Here is a 13,505-nt window from a genome sequence, read left to right on the forward strand (position 1 = left end):
ATAGGAAAAAGAAAAAAAACTGAAACAATGTTTTAAAAAGCCATGGAGGGCTTTATTAATTTTTCATGATTTTTATTTTCTAGCTTGTGTTTGTTAAACAAGCTGAAGATAATTCCTGCTTTTTGGAAGTATCTTGACAATACATGGATATAAATACTTTTGCAAGGAACTGTAAACCAGATGATTTTAAAGCAAGGCCCTGTAAAGAAACCGCAAAATAATTTGGAAAATTGTAATCAGTAAAAAAGAAAAAAAAAAGCATCCCGATGGATTCTCTGAAATGAGACAGTATGAGAGGGACAGCAGCAGCAGCAGCAGCACCAAGTGTCACCCGGTCCGCCAACATGGGGAGGGCTCTGGAGTTTAAAACGGTGTGAATATGATAGCCCATCTGGAGCCTCTGGTCCTGCTTATGCAAGTGGAGATCTCCGTGCACGATTGAAAGTTGTCAGTTCGGAGGCACTAAACTGACAAGACGTCGGTTTAAGTAAACAACAGACAACGTCTTTTGGATATCCTCAAACAAGTCGATTGGAGAGGAAAGTAAAAAAAATGAGAGCCTGATTTTATCTTGCAGTGGAGGCCCCGCAGGAGAGATAGGGTTTTGGAGGACAAAATAAAAATCAGGCACCGGGGAGGTGAGTGGCGGATTTACCCTCAGAGGGGGTAAAAACAACAACAACAACAACAAAACCAAAACATGACTGTGGTGTCCCAGGACAATAAAGAAGAGGCTGTGACGGTCACCCTTTTGTTACAAGATGCTGCTGACTTGGAACCGGCGGACCAGGAGTGCAGCGAGAGGGTGGTCATCAACGTATCGGGCCTGCGCTTCGAGACGCAGCTGAAAACCCTGTCGCGCTTTCCGGGGACGCTCCTCGGGGATCCGCGCAAAAGGACGCGCTTCTTCGACCCGCTGAGGAACGAGTACTTCTTCGACAGGAACAGACCGAGCTTTGACGCCATTCTCTATTATTACCAATCGGGAGGACGGCTCAGGAGGCCCGTGGGTGTACCTGTGGACATTTTCCTGGAGGAATTAAAGTTTTACGAACTCGGGGAGGAAGTCATAGAGCTGTACAAAGACGACGAGGGCTTGCCGAGAGAGGAGGAGCGGCCGCTGCCGACCAACGAGTTCCAGCGGCAGCTCTGGCTCCTGTTCGAGTACCCGGAGAGCTCGGGACCCGCGCGGTCCATCGCCATCGTGTCCGTTATGGTTATTTTGATATCCATCATCATATTCTGCTTGGAGACTTTACCGGAGTTCAGAGAGGTGCCCCCCGAGCCAGAGCAGCACGCCAACGGAAGCGCAGACAGCACTGCGCCGAGCCCCTTCACAGATCCCTTCTTCATGGTGGAGACGCTTTGCATCGTGTGGTTCTCCTTTGAGTTCACCATGAGGTTCCTGTCCTGTCCCAGCAAAGCGGCCTTCTTCAAGAACATCATGAACCTGATAGACGTGGTGGCCATCGCGCCCTACTTCATCACCCTGGGCCTGGATCTGGCGGAGCATGAGGGCAGCAGTCAGCAGGCGGCCTCCCTGGCCATCCTGAGGGTCATCAGGCTGGTGCGCGTCTTCCGGATCTTCAAGCTCTCCAGACACTCCAAAGGCCTGCAGATCCTGGGCCAGACTCTCCACGCCAGCCTCAGGGAGCTAGGGTTGCTCATATTCTTCCTGCTCATTGGGATTATTTTGTTCTCCAGCTCGGTGTATTTCGCCGAAGTGGAGGACCCCGAGTCGACGTTTTCGAGCATACCGGACGCGTTCTGGTGGGCCGTGGTGACGATGACCACGGTGGGCTACGGAGACATGTATCCCTCCACCATCGGGGGGAAATTCGTTGGTTCCCTGTGCGCAATCGCCGGAGTGCTGACCATAGCCCTACCTGTTCCCGTCATCGTGTCGAATTTCAATTATTTCTACCACAGAGAGAACGAAGAAGAGGAAAATGTGCAGTACATCCATGTGACCTGCGGGCAGCCGGAGCAACAGTGCTCCTTTGGGGAGACGGATTCCACAAAAAGTAACCAGTCCCTCTCCAAAACCGAGTCCTATCAGGGGAGCGACGACCTTGAGGTCCTGACTCATCCAAACGCGACTCAGCCGGGGGCTTACACAGGAAAGCTGACGGATGTGTAAACAAGACAAGTTTTTGTTTCTGGTGAGTTTTAGTTGGGGTGGTGGTGGTGGGGGGGATGATGCACGGCCGGTCCAAGGTTTTATGAGGCCCGAGGGAGAGTTTCATGTGGGAGTTCCCATTACAGACTCCGAAAACACGTAGACTTTGCCAGATCCGTTTTACTGGGGCACATGTGGCAGCATTTGTCTTCCTTAATCAAATATCAACAAAAGAGCAACTTTATGAAATTACAAGAGATTACAGCTACTTGGATGTAAAATAGAAAGGAAGAAAAAAAAGAGAGAATAAATTAGGTATTTTAGTTTGCAAATCAGAATGCACTGTGAAGCCACTTGTGCATCTTTAAAATCGTCTACAAAAGTTCAGGATGTCTTAGAAATATTGCATAAACTCAGCTCAACTCAGTCACTTTATTAGGTACACCGATTGGGCGAGTTTTGCCTTCAGCACTACTTTCATTTTTAGAGATTCAACAAGATGTTGAAAACATTCCTCAGACATTTTAGTCCTTACTGATATGAGGACATCCATGAGTTGCTGCAGATTTTGTGGCTGGGCATCTCAGAGATGTTACCTGGTGTGTCTGGAGGCCAGTGGATACAAGGTGAACTCCGTAATAATAATACTAAGGTAGGCTGTGGCCTTTAAATTATTCTCAGTTTGTACTAAGAGCGACATTTTGCCACCAGCAGCAGCCCGAACAGCTGACATAAGGCAGTATGGACAGTTACTTTCTGTTTGTGCCAAATTCTGACCCAATCGTCTTGATTGTTGCAGCTGAAACCAAAACTCATCAGACTAGGCAATGTTTATCCAATCTATTGTTTTCCCATTGTCCTGAGCATGTGGAAACTGTTGCCTCGGTTACCGTGTTCACAGCTGACAGGAAACACACCTAGCATGTCCTTCTGCTGCCGTATCACATCTGCTTCCAGGTTCAGAGGTGATAATCTGCATGTGTTGGTTGACCAGGTTATTTTACTTCTCAATATTTTTTAGACAGCCTAATAAAAACCAATGTTGTCAATTACAAATATAAAACAACAAAAAAATTCTAGTTTTGAAGCATATTGCAAATGTGAAACCACACTCTTTTATTGGTGCATCTTTATTATTTTAAAAAAAAAAAAAAAAAAAAGTAATTGTAATTTTTGGCCTAAATGTTTGTGATTTAATGGTGGGGCCATGAATGAGTTAAAGAGATTTAGAAAGAAATGCTTTTTTAAAAAATAAAAGGCGAATACTGGTATAAATAAACATATAAATAAAATACATAAGTAAATATTGTGACTCATATTGTTGTCTTTTGCTCCCTTATGCATAGAAGCTTGTCTGACCAGAAGAGAAATACTTAATTTTTAAATGTGGCGATTCTCCAACCTCACATTCTGCATTTAAAATGATTGTATTCAAGTTTAAAAAAAACAAACAAAACAAAAACACTCACCCGTTCTCGCTCGAGTAACTTCTCCCCCTTTCCCACACAGTGGGGTTATTGTTAGAGGAACTACATGACATCATGACAGCACATATAAATAAGCGCGCCATTTTTGGCACATAGTGCGTGTCATGTCTGTGCCTTTAAGCTTTTCTGGTGTCATTTTACAGTGTTGAGTATCAGGCGGGCCATTTTAAGGCGTTAGAATGACGTTCAGAAAGGTTTCAGGGTGGGGCAAGGCTTTAGGGTGGCCGTCCTTCCTCGAGACAGCAACGTGAAATATTAACATGAAAAGAAAAAAAAGGAAAAGAGTGTTTACGAAACCAAATTATGAGAACCAGACTAGTGCGGGGGGAAAAGTAAAAGCGGAAAATAAACGAATAAAAAATGGATTACTGCTAGCTAAAACGGCATTAATACTTATTATCCGTTGCTGAAAGTTAGGCAAAAACTATTTTTGTTAAAGGAAGGAATTCAGCTGCGCATTACTCACAAACATGGAAACACAGACGGGCAAACACATACACACACAGTTGTGTTTTCATCACTTGTGGGGATTTCACATTGACTTCCATTAATTTCTACAACTTAACCCTTACCATAACCTTTACCATAATCCTAACCATCACAGACCTAACTACTAACCCAAAAATAACAATTTCCCTCATGGGGACCAAGAAAATGTCCCCACAAGGAGCAACGGTCCCCATAACCCCACATTGTAGATAGAAATAGGTTCCCATAAGGATATAAAAACCTGGTACACACACACACTCAGACACACACACTCTACAATGCCAGTGTTGTGTCCTAACGCTGGCATTGTAGTGTTCACGGCTTATTGGTTTGAGGCCTGCATGGGACTGCAGCTCCCTTGCAGGTTACAGTTTGTCGTTTTCCCCTGCACGTCTTCCAGCGTCATCATTCTCCCACGTGTGGCGCGTTCGCCTGTGCAGCATCAAAGGCTTCTAACTTTAGGATGGTGTGAAAGTGTTACAATTTTTCTGACGATGTTTTTGAAGCACGATCATCACATCTAATTCACCCAACCTTAAGAAAATGTATTATTTATTTAACTTTTAAACATTTTTTTTATGTAAAATGTTCTCCAAACTTTTTATGCATCTGGCTGACAACATAAAACCCTTGCAACGCCACATGGACATATTTACCCCAAAACAAACAGTAGATTGGTTTATCGATTACAGCATCAAGCCAGTGACATGAAAGTAAATACTGCTTGCAACCCTGACCTGTCACTGACTTGTGTTACACCAACATTTATAATCAAAGAAAACAAAAGAATACAAATTATCATTAATCAAATTAGCTTTAAATATCTTGTCTGTCAAATGCCATGATTTCAGATAAATGTCAACTTTTTTTTTTTTGTATAATCAGAGTTTCACTGATATTTCCCAACATTTTATGGATATCGCTAGAGATCTTGCAGTGCGCAGCCATAACCCGACCAGTGCTGTTCATATAAGTAGTGCTTTAGCGCCACTGTGTGGCCGAATGATGCATCTGCAAGTAGCAGAAAAAACTCTTGAACATCTTTGCACTGTGAAGCGTTGACTGATTGAATCGCCTGTGTTAGAGACGATCCGCATTGATCTGGAAATTATCTGTCATCAATGCAAAGTTAATTTAATAAACTTTTGCTTATTTGCAGGAGACAGAAGACTAAACGAAGCTTTTTTTCTTCCTTCAGTGACAAGATTTACGTGTGGCATTCTCTTCGAAATCTCATGGATTTTATTTTTTAATTTGAACTTTTGTGCACTGCAGAGACTTTAAAGTGGACGATCATGGAAAAAAAAAAAAAAAGCTCCTGTCAGTTGTCATAAAGAAAAAAGCTCCTGTCAGTTGTCATAAAGATCATGTGCATTATTTGTGTAAAATAAAACTATGTTGTTTTGGCATTGTAAATTAATTTATATGAAAATTCTAATGTTATTTTTTGTAATTTTGTAATTTTCAAATGTCACTTTCTTATGCTTACAATGCAACGTATACCTTGATATTTTTTTATTTCTATTTTTTGTAGGTTTTTGTTGTTTTGCAACCAGCTTTAAACAAAAAACTAAACAAAAAACAGTGCCAACATGCATGGCATGCATTCACTGTAACTTTTTAAATGTAATAAAAGACATATATTTTTCTAAGTTAAGCACAGATTCAAATGTATATCATGTGTTTTTTTAAAGGAATTACTGTGAGTAGGATATCATCATGCCGCTAGTTTTATTATTTCTACCGATGCATCAGAGTCTGAACAAGAACCTGGCATACAGATCCATTTGAACACGTTGTAAAAGGTTCATTTACTCCAGTAATTCAACACAGAAAGTGAAACTCACATAGATTTATTACAAGAAGTGACGTATTTCTCTTCATTCGCATAATTATGACTTACAATTTACAAAATCTGATATATTCTAGAAGCCCAGCTCACTTTAATAGTGAACTTCAGTTTGTCTTTGCTGTTGGCCCTGGTGTCTCTCGTCTTCTCTGCGCATTCTCTATGCTGTCAGGTCAGTTTTTGGGACAATCAACCTCAGTGAATTCCTGGTTAAAGCAGATGTTGGTACTTCCTGCAGTTTGGGTCGGTTCAAGTTTTGCTGGAAAAAAAAAAAAAATCTGTATCTCCATTAATCATAAAAAGGACTTGTCATTAATTTCCTGCCTGATGACTGAGCTGACTTTGGGCCTGTGGAAACGAACCAGCAGCAGATGACATGACTCACTAAACCAGCAAAAACTCCCCGCTGGACCTCAACCAATTTGAATTTTGTTCCTCTCCATTCTTCACCTGCAGTGAAGTACCTTGATCTCCAAAATAAATGCAAAATACACTTAATATGAAAAGAGCACTAAGGTTAAGAAGTGCCACAGTTTTCCCTGTTATTGAGTGACTCACACCAAATATTTCTGCATTGAAGATACTTTTATTGGCTTTATTCAATAACTTTCTGAGAAGCTGAATTGTGGGTTAGCTGTAAGTCACGAGCCTCTCTGTGAAATTAAATAAGTGAATAGAAAATATCAAGTTGTGTAAATCGATTTAAAAGATAAAAATTACTTTTGGTCTCAATTACTGAAATAAATTAACGTTTTGATGCTGCTCAAACTGACTGAGATGCATCTGTATAAAGTAAATGTTTGTAACATCGTTGGTGTCAAATGATAGAAAAAAAACAAAAGAGGAATCATTTGATTTGCATTACTTTAATAATAATAATTTTAAAAAAGCCCTCAGTGTGACGTCATATAGTGTCAAGTGGACATATTTTAGCAAAATGATCCAAAGTTTGAGGCTGGATTTTTTGTTTGTTTGTTTGTTTTACAGCTTCGTTTAGAAAGTTTTGAGTCAGATTTATCTGGGGAACATTTTTTGGTTTTCTGAGCAGCAGCCATGATTTTCGCTCTCCGTGGTGCTGAAAGTCTTGTGTCCTCTGCAGAGCGTTTTTCTTTATCTCTTCACGAGGAATGCAACAATATTCTTTCGTTTAAAAACAAACAAACAAACAAACAAACAAACAAACAAACAAGCAAACACTGCTATGCTTCAGTCAGCATCAACTAAAACAACAACTATGTATGAATGTCAGCTGCAACATCGGCACAGCCAATCAGGACGTTTTATTCCTTCTGACCAGCTTTCTCCGAGCACAGATCTAAATCCGAGCTGTCAGACTTCCGAGACTTTTGCGATGATCTGTGTGTGCTTGCAGTCTGCAGTGCTGGCACACAGGCGCTCCTGTTTTTGTGCTGTGTGGAGAACTTCTGGCGGCGTCCTTTAGTGGAGCCGGTCTGCATTGCGTCGAAACCCTCCAACTCCTCCCCTCCTTCCTCCTTCCCTCCCCCCCACCCCCTCACCCCCTTGCTTCCTCTTGTACTTGCATGTTAAATGATCAAGCCAAACATGCTTGACATTGCTGAGAAACCGTGCGGACGTCGATGCCGCGCTCGTCTGTTTCTCAGCTCTCATTTTTAATTGTGTGTGTGTTTTTTATTCCTTTCTTTAAAAAAAAAAAAAAAAATCGTGTTCACCGTCCTGCGCCGGAGCACATCCTGCCCGTCATCTCGTCTTGTGGCAGATTTCTGCTGATGCAGGGATGTCTGGGAATGCCAAGAGCTCGCTTATTGCCCCTTAATGCATCTCTCTCCGAACTGCAGCGCAACATCTCCTCCTGCGGTTTGCTCATATGCTGTTTGCTCTGCTCACCACCGTGCCGCTGCCAAAGCAACCTTGGAGCTTTGCAGCATAGCAGTTCCCCTCTTTTCGCTCTTTTATTTTTTTATTTTTATTTTTTTTACATTTTTTCCACCGCCTCTGGTCTTTAAATTACACATCTTTCCTCTTCGACTCGTCTTATTTTAAGAGTGCAGCTTAGATGACGCGCACTCCCGGGTGCAACTTAAAAGTTTCACACCTTAAAAGCGTCTTCTGCTGCTGCTGCTGCTGCTCTGCTGTTGGATGATTCTGCTCGAAGCTGTTCAGGACCTCTCAAGATCACACCACGGTAAGCCTCTTAAACTGAATACAAAAGTTTATGTAGAGCTTTAGAGCTGTTTTGTTTCCCAAACCCCCCCAACCCTGCAAGACTAACACACTGCTGCAGTGCTGTGCCCCTTGCTTTATCCATTTGCAAATTGCCACTAGCTTTGTAGGGTTAAAGGCATGCAGAAACTATACAAAAAAAAAAGAAAAGAAAAGGCTATGCGTCACAGTCTAACTCAGACTGGTGAGTGTGGCAGAGCATAAATCGCTGCCTTAAGACAAGCTAAGACCAACATTTTTGCAGAGACATGATGTGACATGAGGACAATGCTACCTCTCCAACCAAAACAACAACAAGGAGTTTTTTTGTTTTGGCTTGAAAACCTTAGAGAATCGAAGGACAGACACTCCGAAGTTGCACATAGAGCTAAAAATGTTTTTCCCCTCTTTGAAACAGGATTGAGAAATTCTTGTTGAATGAGATGTGTTTGCCATCATTACTAACTGCTCTAATTACAGCCCCCAGGGAAGAAGATGACTAAATAAATAAATAAATAAACTGCAGAAAGTGCTGAGCCAGCAAAATATCTCGGCTGTTTGATTCCATTATCCCCTCCGTCCCTCCCTCCATCCCTCCCTCCTTCTCTCTTTGGTTGACAGAAGCAGCAGCAGCGACTGCTTCACATGCACTGGGGAGCTGCAATGGTCAAGTCAGCGAGAGCCGCAGTGGAGCCGCACTGAGGCAAAGCAGCCAACCGCCCCCCCCACTCGCAACTGGGGACGCCTCCAACGATCTGTGGGGTGTGGGAAGCTGAGGAGTGGAAATATTTCTCCCAACCGTGAATGCCCGGCCAGTCAGACTAACCGACACCCCTCCACGATTCCTGCTCCGTCTCTTGCTCCGCCGCGTCCTCCTCCACCTCTTTCCCCCCGAAAATGACCGTTGTAGCGGGGGACAACATGGACGAGACCTCAGCCGTCCCGGGACACCCTCAGGACACCTACCCCCCGGATCACAATGACCACGAGTGTTGCGAGAGGGTGGTCATCAACATAGCTGGCCTCCGGTTCGAGACGCAGCTGAAAACTCTGTCACAGTTCCCAGAGACTTTGCTTGGTAACCCCAAAAAGCGGATGCGGTACTTTGATCCCCTGAGAAACGAGTACTTCTTTGACAGGAACCGGCCCAGCTTCGATGCAATCTTGTACTACTACCAGTCAGGGGGCCGGCTAAGAAGGCCGGTAAACGTGCCCTTGGATATGTTCTCAGAAGAAATTAAATTTTATGAGCTGGGAGTGGACGCGATGGAGAGGTTTCGTGAGGATGAGGGTTTCATCCGAGAGGAAGAGCGTCCGCTGCCTGAGAAGGAGTTCCAGCGTCAGATCTGGCTTCTTTTTGAGCATCCAGAAAGCTCAGGCACCGCAAGAGGGATCGCCATTGTGTCTGTGATGGTGATCCTCATTTCCATTGTCATATTTTGTTTGGAGACTCTACCACAGCTAAAAGAAGACCCGATGGGTCGAATCGAGACATTCGGGAACATTACAATACGCTACAAACCAAATATTCTTACTGACCCCTTTTTTGTCATTGAGACTCTCTGTATCATCTGGTTTTCATTTGAGTTGATAGTGCGCTTCATGGCATGCCCCAGCAAACCGGCCTTCTTCAAGAACATGATGAACACGATTGACATTGTGGCCATTATCCCTTATTTCATTACACTTGGCACTGAGTTGGCAGAAGACCCAGAAAACGAAGGGGTGGGGGAGCAAGCGACTTCTCTGGCCATTCTCAGGGTGATCCGTCTGGTCAGGGTGTTTCGGATCTTCAAGCTGTCGAGACACTCCAAGGGACTTCAGATCCTGGGGCAGACCCTTAAGGCCAGCATGCGAGAGTTGGGATTGCTGATCTTCTTCCTGTTCATTGGAGTCATCCTATTCTCCAGCGCCGTCTTCTTCGCCGAAGCCGAGGAGCCGGATTCTCAATTCAGCAGCATCCCGGACGCCTTCTGGTGGGCCGTCGTGTCCATGACAACTGTGGGTTACGGGGACATGGTCCCAGTCACTATCGGAGGCAAGATTGTTGGATCTCTGTGCGCGATCGCTGGAGTCTTAACAATTGCCCTCCCAGTGCCTGTCATTGTATCCAACTTCAACTACTTCTACCACAGAGAGACGGAGGGAGAGGAGCAGGCCCAGCTTCTCAATGTCAGCAACCCCAACATCCCGTCCGAAACCAACTCCAGCCGCCGTAGCTCCTCCACCGTCAGCAAGTCAGAGTACATGGAGATTGACGGAGACATCAACAATAGCATCGACAACTTTAGGGAGGCGAACCTTAGAACTGGAAATTGCACTATCGCCACTCAGAACTGTGTGAACAAAAGCAAGCTGCTCACAGATGTTTAGGCATCAGCTAGGAACTCTCGGTCGTTCGTGTCACACGGGGAGTAGACCATCTGATAGGAATGCTTCATTTAGCTCCCAGAGCGCTCTACCGGCATTAGGCCTACAACTATCCTCAGCTGAAAAAAAAAGAAAAGAAAAGAAAAAGAAACACAGTTGTTACAGTATATACTGATGTAGATAGAATAATTAATTTTACTGATCCAATAACTATAATGTTAAAAAAACATTGATTACTACACATATACACAGCTCCTTAGAGGACACAGAGCACACCTTGTCTTGTCAGATGACGGTGTGATAACTAAAAATCTTATGCATGCACTACAGATAACTGATCAGCAAGCTGCACAATGCACCAGAAATGACTGCAGACATTCAAGCCTCTAAGCCAGGTGGTTTCCGCCAAGAAGGTAGATGACCCCCCCACAGCCCCTCAAACCCTTCGCCTCCCCGCTCCCACAACCCCTTTCCCCTTCTCCCCCTGCAAAGGATCTGCTACTCAGCAAAGCACCTTATAGTAGGAAGACTGCTCTTCTCTCTTGTTTTTGGATGTAAACAGATGGTGAACTGCTTGCTTCACGGACATCTGCAATGCTGCTGTTCACGCAGCAGCTGCCGTAATTGTGTTATCACCAAGTGATCCGATGCCATGCCCTTTAGATGCATCACAGCACAACTTGTAAAAGTGAGCTTCATGCGAGCATGATTTTAGAGACTTTCCATTTGATACCGGCATGCATGAGGCATAATGTCACAAAGTAGGGGAAAGGATGTTCTTTTGGATGTCTGCCTCCATTTCCCACTTCTTCCCTATGTTGCCATATAGAGTGCACTGGTTGAGTTCTTTTTTCTTTTTAACTGCTAATCATTTAGAAGCATAGAAACTGAATGTTAACTCTTAAGGGAACAGTACATAAATGAGATCATAGCATGAAAAAAAAAGTAACTTGCATTATGGCCTAACCACTAAGGTACTTCTGTATCCTGGTATATTTAATGTACGATGTATACAGCATGATGTATACGGCTTGTTGCGGTTCATGCATTTCGCGGTTCCCCTGTCGTCAGGGGAAACTGAAGGAATCGAAAAATCTGGGTCTTTCTGAATTGTGATCAGATTTACAGAAATCCAACTTTTAGGCTGCGGAGTTTCTCATTTAAAAGTAGACGAAGAAAGTTACTAAGTAATATTGGAAAATGCATATAATCATTATAAGCACCAGTTACAGTATTAGTCAATAGAGGAGTGCATGGACCTTCTTTGAGAACAAAAACAGTTTATATATATTTTCAGTCATTTCTTTTTTTTTTCCTTTCTTCAACCATAAAGTTTAGTAGAGAAAAAAACAACAAAAAAACAACAAAGCGAGTCCACAGAAAAGAATCATGTTTCATAGACGTATTCTGAGATTAGTTTCCAGTGCCTTTTATCCCTTCCACCAACAGGATCAGTGAAAGTGCCTCAGTGTGCAAACGGTGTTTTTTTGGGTAGATCCGGTGTATATCAGTGTCAAACACTGTCGTTGTGTGATGTTAGCAAATGCTGGATGAAGTAAGGCTCACACAGCAAGGTGACTGTGGTACGTGCACAACCAAATGTTCGTGCTGGCATGCGTTTAATGATGCCATTAAGCAGCAATGGATTGTTCTCTGCATGTTTACCATATTCATTCAAAAAAAAAAAAAAAAAAGAAAGAGTCTTCATCCACTCCTGTTTTACTTCTTTGTGCACCGTGCATCCTTTCAGGGTTTCTACCTCAGCGAGGTCATTGCAAACTTGCGGAGCTGAAGGCTTCAATGCAGGGCTTCCAATACCTATACCTACACATGCACATACACTTACAAAATATATATATATATATATATATATAGTTAGATAACAGAAAATAGAACCTTAAGTGTAAACTGCAGTCATGCAATACTGAATGTGAGAGTCCCAAAGCAAAGCCTTTACACAAGCACTTACATGTATGGGAAAAGTAGGGTGTTGCAATCCTGCTCCTTTTTTTTTTTTTTTTCACTTAAAGCTGCGCACAATCAGCCCGTTCGTTTGTGTGGAGTTCGTTAAGAGACGGCGTGACTCTCTCTCCGCTGACTGTTGTAAGCGTAAGTTGTCTTTGAAACAGTGCCATGTCAAAGTGAAGTGTCGTCACAGGAGGAAACAGCTGAGTGTGTTTTGTGTAAAAGAAAAGCTGAGAGCTGTCATATTGCAGCAGCGGTCGTGGGGCATTGTAATGCACAGCAAAAAAAAAAAAAGAAAAAAAGAATGAGATCCATCTCTTTTGCACAACCGCTTCCTTCCATTGCTGAAAAAGAGAGAAACTCCCCCACCCCCTAAAAATATCGGTTTTGATTTGTTCTGTCACAGTGCTAGCTCACAGGAGAACAGCAAAGCAGATTTGGTACAAAATGTACTTGAAACTCTGTCCAGCTACTGTACACCAGTCTGCTCTCCATACTGGGAGGAGTTCATCCATGTAGTAGTAAGACTCCATGCTGTACTGTACTGTACTGTAACGCTCCTTCTTCTTATTTAACACTTTCCCGACAAAGATCCTTGGGAAAAAAAAAAAGCTGCACTGCAGTGCTACTCGAATGTCTTAGCTGTTTCTGCTGGTGCAGTGGCCATCCTTTGTGGTGCTAGTACAAGACTACCACTGTTGCGTTGTTCCCACAACACAACCTGAAGCAGAAAAGCAACGAATTACAATTTAAATGCCTTTTTTTTCCTTCTTTTTGGAAGCAGGAAGGTTGCTCGGTGTAAGGAAACTGTTGTTTTGTTTGAAACAGATCTTTGTACTGTACTTTTGAAGAGCATCCTCCTCAGGCAAAGTGAAAAGTCCTACTTATTACAAGTTTAAAACTGAAAAAAACAAAAAAACAATTTGTCTTTTCTTTGTAGATTAGGATGACGTATATATACCGAATAACATAGAATATACAAGGAAATTATATCAGCCTCAAATGCAGCTGCAAAGAAACTGTTTGCTGTCATCACATTTTTCAC

At 43.1% G+C, this 13,505-nt stretch overlaps 2 protein-coding genes across 3 annotated transcripts in view; both read left to right on the plus strand.

Annotated features, from left to right (window-relative positions):
- Window positions 1-239: 239 nt before the first annotated feature.
- On the plus strand, window positions 240-5,322 carry LOC106945292 (shaker-related potassium channel tsha2-like). The gene is made up of 2 exons (XM_015028867.1): window positions 240-2,162; window positions 5,255-5,322. The coding sequence occupies exon 1, from the start codon at window positions 701-703 to the stop codon at window positions 2,138-2,140; it is 1,440 nt and encodes a 479-aa protein (XP_014884353.1). The 5' UTR covers window positions 240-700; the 3' UTR covers window positions 2,141-2,162; window positions 5,255-5,322.
- A 317-nt stretch (window positions 5,323-5,639) lies between these two features.
- LOC106945294 (potassium voltage-gated channel subfamily A member 1-like) overlaps window positions 5,640-13,505 on the plus strand; it is a 16,914-nt gene continuing 9,048 nt past the window's right edge. The window contains exons 1-2 of one of the 2 annotated variants that reach the window (XM_015028871.1): window positions 6,849-8,108; window positions 8,747-13,071. In XM_015028871.1, the coding sequence (XP_014884357.1) occupies window positions 9,023-10,498 (1,476 nt within the window). In that variant the 5' untranslated portion in view covers window positions 6,849-8,108; window positions 8,747-9,022 and the 3' untranslated portion in view covers window positions 10,499-13,071. Of the gene's footprint in view, window positions 8,109-8,746; window positions 13,072-13,505 lie in introns of those variants that run through there. The other variant, XR_001424533.1, reaches the window with a different exon arrangement.

Source organism: Poecilia latipinna, unplaced genomic scaffold (genome assembly GCF_001443285.1).
Source record: "Poecilia latipinna isolate Pla-1442-1.1 unplaced genomic scaffold, P_latipinna-1.0 Scaffold138, whole genome shotgun sequence".
NCBI lineage: Eukaryota > Metazoa > Chordata > Actinopteri > Cyprinodontiformes > Poeciliidae > Poecilia > Poecilia latipinna.

Coding starts and splice junctions, on each gene's coding strand:
- LOC106945292 (XM_015028867.1), top strand. CDS start 701: ATGACTGTGGTGTCCCAGGACAATAAAGAAGAGGCTGTGACGGTCACC.